General features: G+C 36.1%; 2 protein-coding genes across 2 annotated transcripts; both read left to right on the top strand.

The window, feature by feature from the left end:
• The first annotated feature begins 388 nt into the window (after positions 1–388).
• On the top strand, positions 389–11,869 carry selenoo2 (selenoprotein O2). Its single transcript, XM_049474220.1, has 9 exons — positions 389–942; positions 3,189–3,392; positions 4,654–4,831; positions 4,931–5,061; positions 5,958–6,235; positions 8,577–8,739; positions 10,342–10,527; positions 10,633–10,789; positions 11,602–11,869. The coding sequence occupies exons 1-9, from the start codon at positions 404–406 to the stop codon at positions 11,824–11,826; spliced, it is 2,061 nt and encodes a 686-aa protein (XP_049330177.1). The 5' UTR covers positions 389–403; the 3' UTR covers positions 11,827–11,869.
• Positions 11,870–11,899: 30 nt separating this feature from the next.
• LOC103035119 (fibrinogen-like protein 1) lies at positions 11,900–22,598 on the top strand. Its single transcript, XM_022671558.2, has 8 exons — positions 11,900–11,918; positions 14,012–14,047; positions 16,219–16,302; positions 16,467–16,533; positions 18,942–19,021; positions 20,910–21,027; positions 21,375–21,560; positions 21,747–22,598. The coding sequence occupies exons 2-8, from the start codon at positions 14,045–14,047 to the stop codon at positions 22,043–22,045; spliced, it is 837 nt and encodes a 278-aa protein (XP_022527279.2). The 5' UTR covers positions 11,900–11,918; positions 14,012–14,044; the 3' UTR covers positions 22,046–22,598.
• Positions 22,599–22,936: the final 338 nt, after the last annotated feature.

Genomic DNA, 22,936 nt, shown 5'->3' with positions numbered 1-22,936 from the left:
TTTAATTCAAGGAGCTGAACAAAAATATTCTATGAAGTGATTAGGAATTGCAGCCATGTTTTTAAAGCCTCCTCATTGAAATCCAGTGAAATCCAGTGTGGTGTCATGCAGAGTCCAAATATCCATGGCCTTGCTGTATGTTCTATTAGATCATTTTCCTCAATAAATATATTGCATGTTGTATGTCTGTTTTGTTGGATTTGGTTGTCCTTCTTCTTTTAGAATGTGTGAAAATCTGATGTCTCCACATTTCTGCAGAACTATAGAAAAGTCTGAAAGTTTCCAGCACCGCTGTGTATTATAGTAGTGAAGTAGGTGAGAGGCAGTGCCGGGCTCACTGAGCGACGAAGCCGCTTTGGTTCGTCACCCTCGACTACACCCGTTAATCCCCTGCCTGGATTAAATGACCCGGGGCTCACGCGTCTCCAGAAACCCTCCAGTTCAGCCCAGGGAAGCCACGGGCTCGGTGTGTGCTCTCGTTTTCACCACGATGGCCCAGACGGGTCAGACGCCCCTGCAGCGGCTCTCCTTCAATAACGTGGCCCTGAGGAGGCTGCCCGTGGACGGCTCTCTGGAGCCGGGCTCCCGCACGGTCAGGGCGGCCTGTTTCTCCCGCGTTCAGCCGCAGCCTCTGCTCCGCCCCCGCTTCGTAGCAGTGTCCCCGCGGGCGCTCGCGCTGCTGGGGTTGAGCGCGGAGGACGTGCTGGCAGACCCTCGCGGAGCCGAGTACCTGAGCGGCTCCCGGGTCCTGCCCGGCTCCCAGCCCGCCGCACACTGCTACTGCGGCCACCAGTTCGGCGTGTTCGCGGGGCAGCTGGGCGACGGGGCCGTGTGCTACCTGGGGGAGGTGGAGGCGGCCCGCTCCTCAGACCCCCAGCCCCGGAGCCCCTGCGGCCGGTGGGAGGTGCAGGTGAAAGGAGCCGGACTGACCCCGTACTCCAGGTAAACCAGCCGGTCTCCCTGCAGGAGGACCATGAAATAATAATAATAATTATGACTAAAGACACTTCTTTAGGTTACAAACTAGCATGAAATAATACTAGAGAGTTTAAAACCTCACAGGCTTTTAGCTCTTGAGCTAAAATCAATCGCACATGACGAGTTTAAAGAAGATTGTGAAAGAATTAAGCAGGTCCTACTCACATTCCTGTGGATACAGCTCTCATATAGCACAGACGAGTAAAGTATTTTCTGTTTGCAGCAGTGTTTAAATTTCACACAAACACTGTTAAACAATAAATTTTTTAAGATTTACTCTAATCAAACACATTATTATAAATATAGAGGAATCTATTAAACTTCGATTTTTTTTTTTCGAGTTAGGGGCCATCAAGGGGTCACAATATTCATGGGGGTGGGGAGCAAGTATTAATTCACCAGTCACACCATGTTTAAACACTTGAATATAATAAAAAAAGCTTAAACAGTAAATCTATTTATTCTAGGTACTTTTGTGTCTAAGGTTTTCCACATTTAAAGAATCAAAAGGAAAAAAAAGACGTATTTTAGTCTTTTTTTTCTTTGATTCTTTAAATGTGGAAAACCTTAGACACCTTAGACTTTTTAAATTATATTCAAGTGTTTAAACATGGTGTGACTGGTGAATTAATACTTGCTCCCCACCCCCATGAATATTGTGACCCCTTGATGGCCCCTAACTCGAAAAAAAAAAAATCGAAGTTTAATAGATTCCTCTATATTTATAATAATGTGTTCGATTAGAGTAAATCTTAAAAAGACCTTAGGCACAAAATTACCTAGAATAAATAGATTTTAGCCTTTGCTTGTATTTTGCTTTTGGAGTTTCACTTTTGCTTCTATATGTATACAATCTGCAATTTTGATTGCACATTTGATATTTTTGTGTAAAACGTTTGGTACAAAATGAAAAAAAAAAAAAAAAACTATATATATATTCTTACCAGTTTTACATTGCATTTTTATTGTACATAGACAAAATAATTGACACTTCGGGTGGCCAATCAGATTTTAGCTGGGGCCATTGCCCCAGTGGCCCCCTATTAACCTTAATTTTCTTTTATGTGGAGATTTTTGCTATGTCTGCAGTGCTAAAATTGTCCACCCGCGTGCATGACAGGAAATAAAAAGTGATTAAGCTGAGAAAATATGATTTCTGTCCGATAAATATAAAAATAAAAAGTTTTAAGGACCAAATGGCACAGTATTTCTAAACTTCCTATAGAATTACATAAATAAAGAAACAGCGGTGCAGGAATTACTAAAAAGGATGTCTATTATTATATTGAACAAAATATGCAGTCAGTACAAACACATGCTTCAGTAATGTACAGTTGCACAAGAACAGTACAGTACAGTAACCAGACACATTATTTGGTTGCTGTCAATCACATTATAGATAAACAATAATTAGCAATGGCATGGATTAAAATAAAATAGGTATAAAAATATTCAGACTATTAACCTTTTAATAGTGTACACAGATCAAAAGGCTTCTTTCAGAATTCAGTTGAATATTTGACCATACTTAAAAAAATGTTAAGGGTTCAGTTTAATTTAATGTTCCTGACACAGCCCACAAATTTGCAATAGGGTTAAGGTCAGGGCTTTGGAAAGGAATTCCAAAAACTTAATGCTAGTCTGTTTTATAAACTTTCTTTTTCATTACTCTACTCTCTTTGTATCGTATACCAGTTCCAGTGGCTGCACAACAGCTCGGAAGCAAGCTGCTTCCACCACCATGCTTAACAATATAGTAACAGGTATAACAGATATAGAGATCGCAGGGCCGAACCTTTACTACCCTTCAAACAAAACTGTGGTCCACGTGGTCAGCTAAAGATGTTGATTTTGAAGAAAGGGGTTTCAAAAGGTTTCACCTTTACCTCTCGACACTTACAGTTGTTTGATCTGATGATTATGTAAGCTGTTGTTGTTTAGAAATGGCTTCAGTGGACAATTCTGACATACATAAATCTATGATCACTCTTGGCAGATCAACATTTAGCTGACCAAACTGTCATTTTTATTATTTGATTTTTTTTTTTATTATTGTAATATTTCTGCCCCAGAAATGAGTGCCCTAAATGTTGGGTTCAAAAATGCTTGATTATCATTGAAATACATAGTTTATAGAAATTTGTAGAAAATGAAATCTTAAATACATATCAAAAGACTTCGTGGGTTCTTCTACTTTTTTGTCTCTGTAGGCAGTCTGATGGTCGTAAAGTACTGCGCTCCAGCATCAGAGAGTTTCTGTGTAGTGAGGCCATGTTTTCCTTGGGAATTCCTACCACTCGAGCTGGTTCACTGGTGACGTCTGACCTGTTTGTAAAGAGAGATGCATTTTACAGTGGCAAACCCAAACCCGAGAGGTGTTCTGTAGTCCTGCGCATCGCACCCACTTTCATCAGGTAGCTTCATATGTGACACAATGTATTTAACATATAACTGTATATTTGTTTATGTATGGGATTCAGACCACTACTTTAAATACTGTCATTTTCTCAGTCCAGTTCTCAGAAACCCAGATATTTTTATTCTATTCCAGTTCCTGAAAAATCTGAGCCAGGTATAATACCATATAAAATCATCATTTTACAGACTCTCTTGACTATTTTGATTATTTTGAGTTAGGATAAGGTAAAATTTGGACAAAGAGCATCAGCCTTACATACATACATAGCCTTACATTGTAATTCGTTAAGATCACAAAAAGCCATTTAAAATCAGGCATTGTATATTGTTTATGGTGGTAAGTAGGGGTGTATTTGTAATCCACATTATGTTTCACTGCAAAAAAAAAAAACTAAAAACAAACAAACAAAAAAGAACAGACAGTTGTGCAAGGTCTATATGTGTTCCATTTAATGCCATATAGTGCCCACTGAAGCAGTTAACAGTACCTATGTGTCATTAAAGGAGAAATCTGGTGTGAAATTATTATTTTTACACCAATAACAAGCTCAAAGAAGCTCCACAATAGGTAGAATTAAACGTTAATGCCAGAATATTGGTAAAAATAAAAAAATAAAAGGAATACTAACAATAATATTAATAGTTAATTTTCAGTAATTTTTCAAATTCAAATGTGCAAACAGTGAGACATAAAGAATAAATAAAGAAAAAAAAATATGTATGAGAGAGAAATGGGAGATTTTCCATAATACCAATTCCAACAGCTTACAGCTGAAGGTTTCTAGGTGGCACAAGCCCTTGTGAAATTACTGGTTTTACCACTTAGTTCATGCTTAGCGGTAGGTACTGCATGCACAAAAAAATACACTATATACGTTTTAGAATAATAGATTTATGTCTGGATCAAAACATGGGTGAGGCAGAAATCCCACTAACAGAAAGCTAATAAGCTTTAAAAAAAAGTAATCAGCGAGTGTCAGTCTTTCAATAGCTAATCATGTGTGCTTCAGCTTTTAGTCAACTGAAAACCCGCAGTCAGCCACAATGGTCCCTTGCGGACAGGTTCACACATCTGTGCTCTTCTGTACATAAATGGATAAACACTGCCACTTGCTGGTAAGGTTTCCTATTACAGGTGAGCTAAGCAGGAAACTAAAGCAGGCATTTAACTCTAGTCTGTCTTGAGCTTGAAGCAAATACTAAATAATTTTGTATCCACTGAGATGTATTGTGATTTCCCTTTTTCCATTTCTTTAGGTTTGGCTCATTTGAAATTTTCAACCCAGCGGATGACTTCACAGGAAGACAAGGTCCTAGTGCTGGTCGGCATGATATTCGAGCACAGCTGCTTGATTACGTTATTGAGACGTTTTATCCTGAGATCCAGGCAGACCACACAGACCGTATAGCCAGGAATGCTGCTTTTTTCAGAGAGGTGTGTACAATACATAACTAGTCTTTCAAACCTGTAGCTTTGAATTTAAAATAAGAGGTTGACATCTGAAAACTTTTTCATCAGCTTGTTTTTTTGCAGGTCACTGTACGGACTGCCAGGCTGGTTGCTCTGTGGCAGAGTGTGGGATTCTGTCATGGAGTTCTTAACACAGACAACATGAGCATCCTAGGCCTCACCATAGACTATGGGCCCTTTGGTTTTATGGACAGGTCTATTAACACGTTTACTTTTTTTTCTGTAAATTACAATGGTCTAGGGATGTCACAATAATTACGTTATTGAATTATTTTACAGTATATGGTCATAACCACAATCATTTTTAGCTGACTTATTGGCCATTATATTTACTTAGTAAGAAGGGACCATTATCGTTAAAAGCCCATTAATAAACAGGTAAGTTTCTATGTATATTCTGTTTATGCTTTTTTTGCATATTTAAATACTTTTTAATGAATGAATGAATTAGGGGCGTTACTATTAAAACTAATGTGCAAATGCTTTGTTTTACTGTTATAGTGGCTTAACTTTGTCTTAAAATGACCATGTTAATAATACAGATCTTGAAAAAAATAAGAGACTTCAGTTTCTGAATCAGTTTCTCTGATTTTGATATATATGTTTGAGTAAAATGAACATTACTATTTTATTCTATAAACTACGAACAACATTTCTTCCAAATTACAAATAAAATATTGTCATTTAGAGCATTTATTTTCAGAAAATAAGAAATGGCTAAAATAACAAAAAAGATGCAGAGCTTTCAGACCTTAAATAATGCAAAGAAAACAAGTTGATTCCAAGTCCGGAATCAATATTTGGTTGAATAACCCTGGAACCCTGTTCCACCAGTCTTACACAATGCTTTTGGATACCTGTATGCCACCCCTGGTTATTAAACATTGGTTATTTTATTAGGTCATTCCCCTCTCTGTTTGAATCAGGTAATTCATGTTGAAGATGGGATTGACTACTAAAAATTATTTATTATATTTTCCACTTTATTATAAAATGCAACAAACTATTGTAAATCTTAAATGTTTAAATCACTTGTAAATGCTAATGTATTTAAAACTAACTGTGGCATTCTGCTTCTTCCTAAATTTAGGTTTGACCCAGAGTTTGTGTCCAATGCTTCCGATAAGAAGCGGCGCTACACATTCGAGGCCCAGCCATATGTATGTCGCTGGAATTTGGCACGCTTGGCAGAGGCTCTGGGCACTGAACTGAAGGGATCTACTGCAGGATCCATCCTGGATGAGTTTATACCCTTGTATAAGAGCTTTTACCTGGACAACATGAGGAGGAAGCTGGGGCTGGTGAGACGAGAGGAACCGGAAGACGAGGAACTGGTGGAAGACTTGTTGAAGGTCATGCACAACACAGGTACAATGAATACAGTGTGTTTACAGTCCCTATAGGTAATAGATCAGAGGTGGGTTTCCTAAAAGCTTCGTAAGACTAAGAACTTTGTTAACTCGTACTTAAAATTGATCATTAATTAAACCCGTGCGTAACTAATGTACTACGAAAACTCGCTCGCAGATTAACGAGTAACCCGACCCAATCGTTATTCTTAAAGTTCTATTTAAAGGGGATTTGGCTTGCAGTTCGGCACCTTAAACACCAGAGACCGCCAATTTTAGGGGAGAAAAATTATTATTTCTGTGGTTTAATTAATATTATGTTATATTATATTATATTATATTATATTATTTGGCATATTTGAATTGACAAATCGAACCCACAAATAAATAATTAAAATCCAGATTAGTGATGGTAGAGCTGTTGACATTAATGCTGCAATGAATGCAATCAATTAATTCCTGCAGATGATGCTCACAGTTTAAGCAAAGCTGCAAGTCCGTGAATTCTGTAACCAGGCTTTTACTGTGCCATACACACGCCTATACACAGTGCCCACCAGGCTGGGAATTACAGCACCAAACAATATATTTCCATGCTATTGGGAAAATCCCTGGTACTGAAGGTCCAGTGCACGGAACGCTTGCAGTCAAAAGTTTGGGCACGTCTTATTCAATGTTTTTCTTTATTTTTAATTAATTTTCTATATTGTAGATTAATATTAAAACCATGAAAACTATTAATTGACGCATATGGAATTATCTAGTAAACAAAAAGCTGCATGGCCTTCACAATCTCCTGAGCTAAACCCAACTGAGATGGTGATTTGAGATGAGCTGGAGCTTCACAGCGAAAAGCAGCAGCTGTTGTTCAGCACCTCCAGGAACTCCTTTAAGATGCTGAGAAAACTATTCTAGGTGACTCTACCACATGAAGACACTGAGATTAAAATACCAAGTATTGGTATGTGCAGATCTGTGCAGATCTGTCCTCAAAGATAAATCTAAAGTATAATATTCGGTTTGGTTTAAAATGCTCATAAAATTATGTGTTCCTGTAAATAATAATAAAAAAAAAAATAATTAATTAATAAATTAACAAACTATATATTTATACATAATAACAAACAGATGTACTTACACCTAAAGACACATATGACTTAATTAATAAACAAAAAATAACTATATTAATGCTACAATCTATTTTAAAACATTAAACAATCTAAGAAAAGTTTAATGGTTTAAAATAGATTTGATTTTTGTTCATTTATTTAGTCATATGTATCTTTAGTAGTATTTTATCAATGCCAAAGTACATCCTTTTGTAATAAAAAAATTCATAATATGTATAATGTTGTTGATTACAACACATTTCTATGTTTTTTGAGCGTAATGGTGAATAAATACTGCATATTGGCAGTGTTGAATCGATGTTTGTGGGTCGATTGTGCGAGCTGTTTCAGGGGGGGAGTCGTTCTTTACTCACGTCATCGTTAGTTCGTTCGTTTTTCACTAAGATTGATCGTTTTTGGAAAACACATCCTAGATAGTTTTTTGTCCTTTATTTACTAATATTAAAATCATAATAAACAATTACTTAAACCAGCATTAGGAGCATTTGACAAAAACATTGTGAAAGCTACTGTTACTTTGATGTGCATCATCATTGTGTTGCAGGAGACAGTTCCTACTGAAAACACAATACCAGTACCACAATGACTTCATCAAAGAAAAAAAATGTATATGTTTTTTAAAGCTTTTTTTTTAATAGCCAAGTTAATCTCTGAACTTTAACCCACCTGAATATGAAGGTAGAAACCTCTACAAAAGAAACAGCAAAAGAAAGCTGTGGAATTAGACTAGTGAAGCAATAAAATGCAGGTAGGCATCAGTTAGGTGTGTCAGTATTGTTATGACATACAACATTAAGTCTGTATTTTGCAATATGCAACATTTCAACATATCTGCCATTCATGGAAGGTACATTTTTTGAGAACTAATACTTAAAGATTGCTTCAGTTCCTAAAAACGCAACATTATGTTGAGCAAATTAAGGTTTTATTTTTTTCTAAGTATCCAAGCACAGCTTTCTTTTATCTCTCTCTTAAGAATTTCTGAATCATTGAACACCACATATATACATTTTTGTTATTAAATTTGATTAATTGTAGGAAAGTTCTGTCTAATTAGTGTGGAGCTGCCTGTGTAATAATTTTGCCTGTTTTGAATTTTTGATTTGTGTACATGTAACCTTTCATACATTTGTACTCTGTGTCTATTTGATCTTATTTAAGTGATTAATTGTATATGTTAGGTTATGTTTTTAAAATATATTTTATATACAGCTTGCTTTTTACTTACAGGTGCGGATTTCACCAACACCTTTCGCTTACTGAGCCGTGTGTGCTGTCCCCTGGTGGAGGAAAATAGTGAATGTGACGTGGGGTCAGTGGTGAACCTGATCCTGGAGCAGTGTGCCTCATTGCAGGAGCTAAAGGTGGCTAATCATCCTACCATGGAGCCCTGGTGAGGGCACAGTGTTTTATCTGTATAAATGTTTAGTTTTTAGAAATTAAAATATATATATTGTGGAGAATTAAGTGGAGGATTTGATATTAAGGACAAACAACATGCACATACATATATAAATAACATGCTAATAACCAGTAAATCTGTTTACTCTCTAGATGTAAATTAGAAGATTATAATCTTTGGTGCTGCTCAAATAAGAAGAGCCTTCACCAGTCGTACTAAAGGTTACTACATAAGGAATCATGTAGTAACTTAAAAGCGTTAAACAAACCAAAATAGAATGTAAAGTATTTAGATGGGTCTTATCTGGGGTGCTGTTAACTTCAGTTTCTGAGGCTGGTATCTCTAATCCTATACAACAGAGGTAACTCTTGCTCTTCCTTTCTTGTTGCGGTACTGATGAGAGCCAGTTTGCTTATAATGTCTTTGATGGTCTTTGCAACTCCACTTGAGGATACTTTCCGAGTTCTTAAAATGTTTCATATTAACCTTGTTGACCTTTATTTTTTTCTTTACTCAGTTGAGTAGTTCTTGTCATAATATGTATTAGAACATTACTCAAATAGAGCTATTCACTGTGTACCAACTCTACCTCTTCACAACTTTACAACTGATGCTCTCAAACACATTAAGAGGACAAGAAATTCAAGTAACTCTTGACAAGTTCAGCACGGCTGTTAACTGAAAGCCATTCCAGGTGACTCTGCCTCATAAAGCTGACTGAGAAAATCCAGCCAATATGTGCATCTAAGAATAATGAGACTTTAAAGAACCTAAAATACTATAACATATAACATATTCTGGTTTTTTTAACACTTAATTTATTATGTTTTATATATATTTGCTCTATGAATGTATGTTTCTTAAGTACAAAGTTACTTACTTACCAGGTGTTTTATTTCATCATATTTTACTATTTTTCTTTGGAAACAATGCTATCAGCACATGGCACAGAAAGCAAAGCAGGAAAACTGGTAGGTTCACACTAAGAATCTGACTTGACTAGAGTCTTATTATTTATATAATATTGATTTACATGAGGAATGAGCAGCTCTGTTCAGTTCTCAAGAGTTTGAAGAGTCAGAGTCTAGCACAGTTTGGCCCATCATGCTAAGTAAAAACAAAGGGCAGTGAATGTACACAGTATTACAAATATTGAGTAACATTAAGCTTCACATTAAAGTGCTTTATGTACATTTTATACAATTTTATGTTGGGGTGGGCTTTTTACTATGTCCGTAATGCTACGTGGTTAAGTTGTATAATTGTTTTGAAAAGGTTAAAAAACATATAAAACACAGTTTTAAATATGTTTTTATATCACAACCTTAAACTTTTTAAAAAGGGATTGATTGCACTTACTGGCTGTTCAGCTATTAATCATATTACATTTTCATCATAAATCAATAAAATAAATAGTCAAAAGAATTACAAATTGAAAGTTAACTTTTGAAGGTCGGAAAGCACAATATTTTGATAATAAATCCCCTAAAAATTTAAAATAACTGCACCAGCTATGCAATTTAAGGTAGAGTATCTAATATCCTGTCTATAAACTATAAAGAAAGAACGCTGCATTTACATTTCTCTCCTCAGTGAGCTGGAGATGATACTGTCCATGGCAGAAACCAGTCCAGGCCTGTTCAACATGACGGCCAATCGTCCAGAGGTTGCCAAACAGCTGGAGAAGATTGGCAGGCTGAAGGAGCTGTTGGAGACCAATCAGGAGGATCTAAAGCTCAAGCAGAGAGATGACTGGTGGATATGGATAAACAGATACAGGCAAGGAATCTCACTGGAAACTCACTCACTTCACTTACTATATCTCACTCACTTATAGCACTTTAGCACTCTTAACTTTATTTTTTATCTCTTATGTATGCATAGAAAGCGCCTGACCCGTGAAAGTGATGGTGTGAGTGATCCAACTGCTGTTGAGGAAGAGAGAGTTAGGATCATGGACTCCACTAACCCTGCAGTAGTACTTCGAAACTATCTGGCCCAGAATGCAATAGAATGGGCTGAGAATGGAGATTTCTCTGAGGTGAGATGTTCTTTTCATGACTTTACCCTGTTTTTTCTTATTGTTAAATAAGGAAAAAGTAATATGCACCACTTTACAGTCATGCCTTTGGATGTTACGTATAAATTAGATAACATTCACATTGATATTTACATAAACACCAAACAAATTATATAAAAGAATGTGATGCATGGGATTGGAGGGAGTGATACCACATACAGAGTTCAAGTCAGTTGCACAGTGTTCTTAAAGCAGTATTACATTGCTGGATTCCAACAAATTGAGGCAGTGGTTTTGAGCCAGTTCACAGTTATACCCTTAAATTTTGCTACATATAAGATCTGAAGAAATAGACCTGGCACCTTTTGTCATATCACTGGGGGACAGCTCAAACATCAAAACACAAACATTAAAGAGTTCAAGACAAAGATGAGTCATTTCTTATGGTTATATGTGGTGTTCTAAAATATCTAGCAATTAGCTTAAATTAGATTTTTTTTTCCAAAGATTTGATTACTTTATCTTAATAAAAACCTTCAAAACTCTTATCTGGGAACATATATGTTTGTGTATGATACTCATCTTCCACCTGAGTTTGTAGTCATGTACATAGATATATGTAATGGTAATGCCCCAGGAAATTCAGTTTTTTTTTTGAATATGTTATTCTGTGTTCTCTGTAACTCCTGCAGACGTAATAACACTGCAGTTATGATGTTGTTTACCTTGTTAATGTTAAGGTGTGATATTTCAATTTAATACATTAGTTCAGTGAGCTTCCGAATGGAAAATACTGTACTGGTATAAAGGGATTTCTCCTTATTTAATTTCAGGTTCAGCGGCTTCTTGGAGTACTAGAGAACCCGTACTGTGTCCAGCCGGACCTGAAGCTGCCCATCTGCCCGGGGAAAGGGGCACCATGTGAGACCAGGGGCTCTACAGGGCTAAATGTGGAGGATGGTAGAGAAGAGCAAGGCACGATTGGCACTGGCTGTCTTCCATATAACAGCAAGCCTCCAGAATGGGCAAGAGAAATCTGTGTCACATGATCTTCCTAAAGCCTCCCTGATAAACATGCTGTACCTCAGCAGAGAGAGGGAGTGACTGAGCGGTGGAGGTCTCCACCTGCCCGTTTCTTCTTGTCTGTGAGGTGAGATAATGTTCAGGGAGGCTCAGCAGCACAGAACACTCCGATCTATAAATCAGGGGATGCACAGATACATAGATTTAGAATTGTTTAACTAGTGTAAAATTAAGTATTATGTAAAGAACAACAGATTGATTGTATCTGCTTTGATGAGCAGAAAGATATATTAGATTCTGTACCACCTTATACCTCCATCTGTGCATTGTTTTGATTTTGAATGAAGGCTCAGACATTCAGTCCTACAGACGTGTTTGGGGTGATACAGGAGTGTCCTGTCTGTATAAAATGCTGACACACACGCACAAACACACATGTACATATGTGTGTATATGTACATAATTCAGACAATATACTATTAAAATTGGTCTAAAATATTTGTATTATTAAAGCTGTTTAAAGGTAGTTTTGGGTTGTGTCAAGAGAACATTGTGATAAATAGAGAGGAGCAAATAAGCAAATAAATAAATAAATGATTAAATAAGCAAACTGGTCTGTGTTTTATTTAGATATTATGTAGATGACACTGCTGAACTATTGAAATTTGAATGCTTGATTCAGATAACTGATTGTTCTCTCCAATTAATTTCAAATATATTAAGGATTTTGCCCAAAATATGTTATGTTTCAGACCACTTTTAATTAATTTTAAGTTTAAAAACTTAAATTCCCAATTGCTTATCGGTTATGTTTAATTACTTTTAAGCCTATGACTGTGGACACACTGTGTAAAAATTGTCTGTACGTAAATCATAAATGTTTAACACAGCAATTTGCCAGAGTTGATAATTGTTACTCTTGTGCTTCCCTACAGTTGGGAATTATAATTTGCTCTTTGTATCACACCTAAAGAATACAAATGTGAATTATGTGAATCCCTTAAAATCCTTTATAAACCATAAAACACCCATAAAAAGTATGTGAACCCTTGTGTCAATGACATGTTAAAAAGCTAAAAAAAAGTAATGCAAGAGGACAATGACGCTTGAGCAAGTCCAGAACAGAATTGCTTAAGTAAAACAAAATCTGCCTTTTGGTGTGGTCAAGTCAGAGGACAGATCTCAGATGCTATGGATGTCCCAAGAATATGACAGAGCTGATGCAGTTCTGCTAGGAAGAATGGGCTAAAATTCCTCCTGAACAATGTGTAGGTCTGATCCACAGCTACAGGAAGTGCCTGGTCTAGGTTATCGTTGGGAAGAGGAATCAACCAGCGATTGATTCCAAGGTTCACTTACTTTTTCCACTACAAATTTGAGTGCTGAATGAGGGTGTTCAGCAATCATTTTTTTGTGTTATTATTTAGGCACATCATATGTGTCAATACCCTTGATTTAAATGAAGACCAGAATACATTTTTTGAGAAATTTATGCAGAAAACTAGAAAATTTCAAAGCGTTCACGTACTTTTTCTTGCCAGTATGGACATGTGTCTGTCAGTTACATTGCAGCTATTAGGTGTGTTTCGGCACAGACTGCCTTTTTAAGCAGGCACAGTACAGGACACAGCTCATCACACTAACAAAACCAGTTTATGAGCTGAAGAGGAGCTGTAAAACTGTGTAAACATGGATTATGACTTTTTCCATGATGCAAAGAAGTTCACACACATTATAACCGGAGCTTAGTGGATAAACAAAATACACAAATAAAAATAGGACGTGGGCCTTTTAAGAGAATGAAGAGCTGCTTAAAAAATAGTCTTAATGCTAGTGTTTACGCTCTGATGAGCACTAGTTAGTATGAATGGAATGTAGGTGGGTGGAAAAACATGCCTGCATGGCTTGTGTTATGATTGGCTCTAAATAATAATAACCAGTCTGAATTGAGCCAGTAGCAAAACTAGGATTAGAAAATGCCCAAAAGAAGTCTGAGCTGAACAGTTTGTGTGAGAAAAAGAGAAGCAGCAGGGCAGAAGAAGTGAAGTAGTTCCGCAGAGAGAAATACAGTGTAAAGTTTGAGGATTAGCGATAACAAGCAGGTGGGTGTGTCTGTCCTGTTACTACTTAAGCAGATCTGAGAGTTGGGCCTGTTTATTGTGAGGCTTAGGCCAAAGTGGGTGTTTCAACTGTTTAAACTGTGTCTGACTTCTTCTGTAGAGTCATCCGAACAGTGAAGCTCAGGATTTGGACATGGTGAGTACACATTTGTCGGTAATACTGCAGTTTTTTTAATCAAAAGATTGTAATCTTTAATATTTAATATCTTTATGATTATGATTTTGATGTTACTAAGAAATTGGTTGGAAATATGCTTTAGGGTTCCAGAATCCCATACATAACCCTTATGAACTACTGAAAGCCTCAACATTTAGGGTGTCTCTGAATATATACCTTCTAATCACATGACACTCGATAGACTTACAATCAAATACAAATTCAGGAAAATGTTGTTGATGCTGTGTTTTTGTTTTTATAGTGGCACATTGCTATATTTAGTGTGAAACCTGTAGCCACAGCTTTGCCATCTGTTAGCTGCTTTGCTGGTTTGATTGTGGATTCTCACAGATTGAGTAACATTTATCTGCGGAACAATAATTCAATATTAACATGTACAGTGCCTTGCAAAAGTATACATACCCCTTGAACTTTTTCACATTTTGTCACCTTACAAACCCAAACTTAAATGCTTTTTATTGAGATTTTAAGTGATAGACCAACACAAAGTAGCACATAATTGTGAAGTGGAACAAAAATGATACATGTTTTTATTTTTTAACATTTTAACCCTTGTGTGGTGTTCATATTTTTGTTACTCGTTTACTTTGTTACTTGTATTTAATTCAACAAAATTAAGCAATTTTACATTAAAATGCTTTACACATGCTTGCTTCACCTAAATTGCAAAGCAATATAAACAGCTTCCATGGTTAATATTTGCCCTTTACCTTTCTTATGTTACATTTCTTTCAAAAAGTGCCACTCTTTTTTATTCGTTTTTTAATAAAATGTAAAAGAAAATGAATTTAACTCAAGATATGAGTAGAAACTTTGTTTAGTTTCCAATTTACAAATGAAGCAATGTTTATTAGCCCTTGGCCAAACATACTGTATGTAATATAAATGTGTGTGTGTGGGGGGGGGGGGGGGGTGTACAGTGTGTGTTTATCGAAAATGTGTTTTGATATATGTTTTTCACAAAAAATTAGCCAATGCCAATGAGTTTGAGTTAGAAAAAATTTTTTTTTAGTATCATTTGATGAAAAATGAAAACCGGTCCCACAGACCCGAACACCACACAAGGGTTAATCAAATAAAAAAATGTGACATGCAAAATTATTCAGCCCCTTTATTCTGAATCCCCTAAATAAAGTTCAGTGCAAATAATTGCCTTCATAAGTCACTTAATTAGTTAAGCTGCGTCAGCGCTTGGGATATGTTTTTAGAACCTAATCCTGCTTTAATCTTCTCCACAACTTTATTTCTGACCTGTCTGGTGAGTTCATTGGTCTTCATGATGCTGTTTGTTCACTAGTTTTCTCTAACAAACCACTGAGGCCTTCACAGAACAGCTGTATTTTGTTGCTGTCCAATGAAAAACAAGTATCTCCAAAACAGCAACTTAACAGTAGAGAGAAAAAACTTCTAAACTTTCAATGAAAGTTAATGTAAAACGAGTTTATTTCAGGTAATTTTTAAGTATATCTATTAGTTTGTTCATCAAGAAAATTTGGCACAGTGTAAGGGAGAGTTTGTCTGTTCCAATTATGTAGTAAACTAAAAATCAACAAAAATGGAAATACTTGTTTTTCATTGGACAGCAACAATTTATACTGAGACTCAGTTACACACAGTTGAACTCTATTAAGTGAACTCGTAAAGTGATTCTGAAGACAATTGATTGCACTGGGTTTTATTTAGGGGGTTTAGAGTAAGGGGTTGTAAGGTGACAAAATGTAAAAAGTATCTGTCACTGACTGATGTTTTTACAGGGCACATTACAGTAATTGGCAAATTGGTCTAGCTCTACAAAACTGAGTAATTATTTAGACCTACTTAAGCAGCAGCCATTTAGTAAATGTGGTGAAATTAGATCTATCCCATCATTTAATATCTTTTTATTTTTATAGCTGCATGCACTTAAAAAAAATGTTTTAAATATGAACAACCTCTATCACAGTATTACATATAATGACCTGGAACTGTTTTAGTCTTCACTGTTCTGTGCAGAAAAGGTGCATTAGGTAATGGAATGATGAAATAGTAGTGTTTCTCAAAGATAAGAGATAGTGAAGTCATTAGGCATTGTGTAACATAACAATTGTGCAAAACAGGAGCTGAAGTGTTCTTCTCTTTTCTTATCTCAGATGATGAATGTGGTGAGGATGAGTGGCAGGGTGGGACTGATCTTATTATCAGTGTGTGTGATCACTTCCCTGTCCAAAGAGAAGGTAAGCTGCATGTTCACTTCATGTGCACTCAGCAGCTGTCTGTCTATTTCTGACCACAAAATATTTAAAACATGCACCCACAGTCATACAAATCATAATGTAAAGCTACTACACACTAAACTATTATGTCTATTAACTATTATACTTTAATGAAAATTTTTTAGGAGCAGAAAGAAAAGCTGTTGTCAGGGAGACCCAGGCAGGGAGGCAAGAGAGCGGACGCAAATGCAGGTAAGAAAGATATTTAATAAATAAATAACAAATAAACAAAGCACAAAGAAACAACAGCAGTCCAAAGACCTTTTAAGAGGTGAGTCACTTTTAGCTTTAGCTATTATTGATTTGCATCATGCTAAACTTAACTAAATGAGTTAATAATATTGAATTAATATTTAATTACTGTTTGCCAGACACTAAGAGCTCAAATCTTTATCTGTTGTTTAATGTGTTAAATAGTAAAGGTATTAATGTATTAATATCTACGTATTCATATCTATACATTCCCACACACCCTCAGAGATGTATAAAGTACTAGAGATCCAGACTTGAGTAAAAGAAAAAGTGCTGTATTAAAGTTGAAGTATTCTTTAAGCATCACTCTTTAGTAGAAGGACTTTAATATTCAATAAGTAATAAGATTCACTCAATGAAGAGGAGTTTCATCAAACCCGGTGACAGTACAGAGCATCTACCGCTCTGGCTTTAGTAATAATGTAGGTTTGAGTAATTTGTAACATTTTTATTATTGTAAGGAGTAATGATGCAGCACATTAAAAAAAATGATCAGAGTAAAAGTATTAAACTCATCCAAAATATGTAGTGAAGTAAAAGTGGAATTAGTAGAAAAACAGTCTACTCCAGTAGATACAGATAAAGCTTTTTAGTACTGAAGTACAGTAGTGGAGATGTTTTACCCCGTTACTTTCTATAAAGTGGTGTGAAAAGGTGTCTGTCCCCTTCCTGATCTCCTGATTTTTTGGCATGTTTGTCACACTTAAATGTTTCAGAACATCAAAGCAATTTAAATATTAGTCAAAGACAACACAGGTAAACACAAAATGCTATTTTTAAAAGAAGGTGTTTATTATTAAGGGACATACCTACATGGCCCTGTGTGAAAAAGTGATTGCCCCCTAAACCCAATACCTGGTCGGGCCACCCTCAGCAGCAACAACTGCGACTAAGTGTTTGCGATAACTTGCAATGAGTCTTTTACAGCGCTGTGAAGGAATTTTGGCTCCACTCATCTTTGCAGAATTGTTGTAATTCAGCCACACTGGAGAGTTTTCCACCATGAACGGCCTTTTTAAGGTCAGGCCACAACATCTCAATCTGATTCAGGTCAGGACTTTGACTGGGCCACTCCAAAGTCTTCATTTTGTTTTTCTTCAGCCATTCAGAGGTGGACTTGCTGGTGTGTTTTGGATCATTGTCCTGCTGCAGAACCCAATTTTGAATAAGCTTGAGGTCATGAACAGATGGTCGGACATTCTCCTTCAGGATCTTTTGGTAGACAGCAGAATTCATAGTTCCATTTATAACAGCAAGTCTTCCAGGCCCTGACGCAGCAACACTACCACCACCATTTTCTTTTCTTTCGTTTCTTTTACGCCAGATATACTGGGACACACACCTTCCAAGAGTTTTGGAACTTTTGTCTCATCGGCCCACAGAATGTTTTCCCAAGAGTCTTGGGGATCATCAAGATGTGTTCTGGAAAAATTAAGATGAGCTTTAATGTTCTTTTTGCAGTGGTTTTCATCTAGGAACTCTGCCATGTAGGCCATTTTTGCCCAGTCTCTTTCTGATGGTGGAGGCATGTACATTGACCCTAACTGAGGCAAGTGAGGCCTGCAGGTCTTTGGATGTTGTTGTGGGGTATTTTGTGACCTCTTGGATGAGTCATTGCTGCGCTCTTGCGGTAATGTTGGGCGGCTGGCCACTCCTGGGAAGGTTCACCACTGTTCCATGTCTTCGCCATTTGTGGACAATGGCTCTCACTGTGGTTCGCTGGATTCCCAAAGCTTTGGAAATGGCTTTATAACTCTTTCCAGACTGATAGATCTCAATTACCTTCTTTCTCAACTGTTCGTGAGTTGCTTTGGATCTCGGCATGATGTGAAGCTTTTAAGGATCTTTTGGTGGACTTCTCTTTGTCAGGTAGGTCCTATTTAAGTGATGTCTTGATTGAGAACAGGTGTGGCAATAATCAGGCATGGGTGTGGCTAGAGACAGTGTACTCAGGTGTCAGAAACCACAGTGACGGCATGTTTTAACAGGGGGCAATCACTTTTTCACACAGGGCCATGTAGGTTTGGATTTTTTTTCTCTCTAAATAATAAACACCATTTTGTGTTTACCTGTGTTGTCTTTGACTAATATTTAAATTGGTTTGATGTTCCGAACATTTAGGTGTGACACTGTGACTTAAATGGGAAATAATCAGGAAATCAGGACTGTACCACTGTACATCTTTGCATCATTCATCTGTAGTCAGTGAAGAAACAACTTTGTGTTGAGTGTCTGTTAATCTAAGTAGCATACTGTTCTGTGCTTTTCTACAATTTTGTTAACATGTTTTGACACTAAATGTTTTCAGTCTTTGATGCATAAAATTCACCTCCTTCTCTTTTTTCCAGACTGCACGCAGATAAAGGCTGCTAAACCTGATGCTAAAAGTGGCATTTATGTCATTCGGCCGTTTAAAGGCAGTTTCAAAGTATGTAGAATGTTTTATTTACAAGTACAATTACTGGAGGGTGAAAAACCCTTATCAACCACTTCACTAACAACTAATCAAGAGATTATATAGAACAGTACAATATATACAAGGTGATTCAAAAGTCGCAGGACAACCGTTTATTTCAAAACAGAAAAGGAAATGACATATCTGGGGTGGGTTTCCTAAAAGCTTCGTAATACTAGAACTTTGTTAACTTGTACTTAATATTGATCATTAATTAAAGAGTGTTTCCCAAACCTGGGCATAACTAAAGTACTCGCTCGCACATTAACGAGTAACCCGACCAAGTCGTTAACCTTAAAGTTCTACTTAAAGGCATAAAGTTCACCACCTTAAACACCAGGGAACGCCAATTTTGAGTGAAAAAAAATATTCTTTCCATGGTTGAATCTGTATTATATTATATTATATTATATTATATTATATTATATTATATTATATTATATTTTAGTGCCAACTTTGTCTGTAGCTTGTAGTCTAACTGGGCATATTTGAATCAAACCCACGAACAAATCATTAAATCCAGGTAGAGCTCTTGACATTAATGCTACAATGAACGCAATCAATGAATCTTGCAGATGATGCTCATGGTCTAAGCAATATGCTGTCTCCAAGTCTGTGCATTCTGTAACCAGATTGTTACTATGCCATACACACACCTATACACAGACTGGGAATTACAGCACAACACAATATATTTCCATGCTATTGGGAAATATGCCTGGTACTCAAGGCCCAGTGCACGGGACACTTGTGGTGTCTTTAATCACACCTACACGTATTGTAAAGGGGACCCTGCAGTCAATATGCAGGTAATATTTAATAATATTTAATAATCAGGTGCTTCTAACCAACATTGTGGCCGTTTATCTGAGCAAACTCTGGGGTGTGTGTCAACTCACAAATATATATAGAGTAACATTCAATAGTTTAGACACTTTTCATTCAATGCTTTTCTTTATTTTCTTTTAGTTTTTTTTTTTTACATTGGAGATTGATATTAAACACACAAAAACAATTAAGTGACAAATATTAAATTAACTAATTACCTAAAATTATCAAATTACCTAAACCCAACTGAGATTGAGGTTGAGCTGTGTTCCTGGATATATATATATATATATATATATATATATATATATATATATATATATATATATATATATATATAATTTGTTAATTTATTGAGTCATTTATTGAGTCATATGCATCTTTAAAAGTATTTTATCAATGCCTAAGTACATCCTTTTGTTATTAAAATTTCCAAATATGTATAATGATATTGATAACAACACATTTTGTTGCATCTATTGGTCAACAGTTCCTCAAATGGCCTAAATGTTTAAAAAAGAAAGGTTAAGGAAGGTATTCTGGGAATAAAATTCTGTTCTTTTTTCACTATTTGAAAGTTATTACAATTTTAATTATCTATTTTATAGAGTATGTATTCAATGTTTTTTGTATGTGTTTAATGTTTTTACCATAATGTCTGTATGAAATTCATTTTGGAATTGTATAGAACAATATATTATTTCAAGCCTCGTTATTAAATGCAAGTGAATTATGTGTTTTTAGTTTCTTTGAATTTCATAAATTTCCAATTTTATTTCCTGTTTCCTTATTTCCTGTTTTTTTTCTTGTTTGCAATCTCAATTTAAATTCAAGAATTATGTTGGAATTTAGTCAATTTAGTCAAATTGGAGTCATTGTCAATTCTCATTCAATTTAAATTTTTGCTCAACACTGTTCTCTTTATGGTTATTCGGTGTTAAATAAACACAGTAAAGACATTTTGTTATTAGTGATTCATCCGTCCATTTTTAACTGATCTTTTAACTGTGATCACCCAAATACTTTCACCCAGGTTTACTGTGAAATGCGGGAGGATGGGGGCTGGACTGTTTTCCAGAGAAGGACGGGAGGAGAGGTCTCCTTCGAAAGGGGCTGGAAAGAATATAAGCATGGATTTGGAGCTCAGGACAGTAAGCATTTCCTGTGATTCCTCATGATTACTACTAGGCCTACTGTATTGGCTCTGCTCTGCGAATGATTGTTTTTGAAGAGAGCCTGAGGTATCTTGGAGTAAATCCCAAAGTACCATCTGGAAGTGCCATCGGGTATTCATCCCAAAGTACCATCAGGCAAAGCTTTTTACAGATAATGCAGGTTATATTTATGCAGGAACTAAGAAGTTTTTCATTTACATAATGATGTGCGTATTAGAATCAAGTCAGTTTGGTGCATCGTTATTTTCAGTCTGAACTGTTAAAAAATACATGGTGATATATATAATTATGTGAATCCAAATATCCACATACTACTTTTTTAGAAGACCACTGGCTGGGCCTGTCCAAATTATGGGCTCTAACCAAAGCAGCGAAAAAGAACTCAACGCTCAGAGTGGACCTGTGGGATTTTGAGGGAGGCTCTGCTTTTGCTCAGTACCAAAACTTCCGTATTGGTGGTGAGAAAACAGCCTTTAAACTACAAGTGGGAAAATACAGTGGCACTGCAGGTACAGTAAATATTTTTCACTGGAATCTTGAGAATGAGTCACACACAGCTTTGTATGCAGTTTTCTTCTGAACATAATATTACCTTAATTATTATATTTAACTAATCTGTATTAGTCTTATTTGAACAAAATGTTATAAAAAAAGTATATTAGCGTCTAAGAACAAGGTTCATTTCTATCTCTAAGGTGATGCCATCCGTGGTGTGTATGATGGCATTGACCAAAACGGCTACGGTTTCAGCACATCAGACCGTGACAATGACGGCTGCTCTCCATGCATCTTCGGGGACATTGCTACAGACAGCTGCAATTTTAAAAAAGGTGGAGGCTGGTGGTTCAGTAAATGTGGTTCAGCAGACCTGAATGGATACTGGAATCCTGGGGAAAAAAATCGGTTCATGGCATCTGGTCTGCACTGGCTCACCTGGAGAGGCCCTGTGCCCTACTCAGCTAAAGCAACTCGCATGATGGTGAAAACTATGTGACTTTAAAGTCACTACACTCAGGTAGTTGTGGTTGCAGCCAGCAGTACAGTAATCTATCACTCTTTATTCATTTACCAACAGAAATATCATGTTGTTTTTATTCTACTATTCTAATAACACAGTCCTTCTCAGTTCTTTCATTCAGTCTGCTATGCTGAAAGTCAGTATTAAAACTGTTCTGCTCTGTATTTTATATTTTTCGTAAGACCGTTTTCAAACACAATCTTCAATTCTTAAGTTTAAAAAGGCTTTGGTTATTGTGCTCTTCAGGAATGATGCATATAAATGATCTCTTTCTAAATGACTACCCTGTATTTTGCTTTCTTAAAAAGCAGTCTGAGCTGAAACGTTCATTATGACTTCATTGTAGATGGTGTGGCTAAATGGCTCTAGGTTGGATAAACAAGCATGAGTAACTGTTCATCATGAAACATATAAAACATTACTTCAGTTCAGTTTACAGTGTATATGCAGTTATCTGTCTACAGCCTTAACAAGTTTTGTATCACATTTTTTTATGTTAACTGTCTGGCAATAAAAAGTATCAACCATATTTTGCTTCTTTTTTTTTAAAGCCGCAGTGACTTCAATATCCAATAGCACTTCTTTTATTTTCTGAATCACCATCTCAAGTGGTCTAACCCGTTAGCTATGCACAGCTTTCTTTAAAATCCAGATCCAACTATTTATTTGAAGCATTTAAGAGTTAGATCAAGTTTTGTGCAGCTAATTAGCCAAGATGAGATTGTAATCACGTTTTGTACCACTGCAGTCTGAAATTAATTACAAATTCTATTTTACTCTAATATAACCTTTGCATTAATTGATCAAATCAAAAATGAATCCATTTAATTTTTTTTTATGCATCACTGTTGGAATCTTTGTATCTCC

This window comes from Astyanax mexicanus, chromosome 2 (genome assembly GCF_023375975.1).
Source record: "Astyanax mexicanus isolate ESR-SI-001 chromosome 2, AstMex3_surface, whole genome shotgun sequence".
NCBI lineage: Eukaryota > Metazoa > Chordata > Actinopteri > Characiformes > Acestrorhamphidae > Astyanax > Astyanax mexicanus.
The sequence above is the reverse complement of the archived record's forward strand: the minus strand, read 5'-3'. Positions and strand labels throughout refer to the sequence as shown.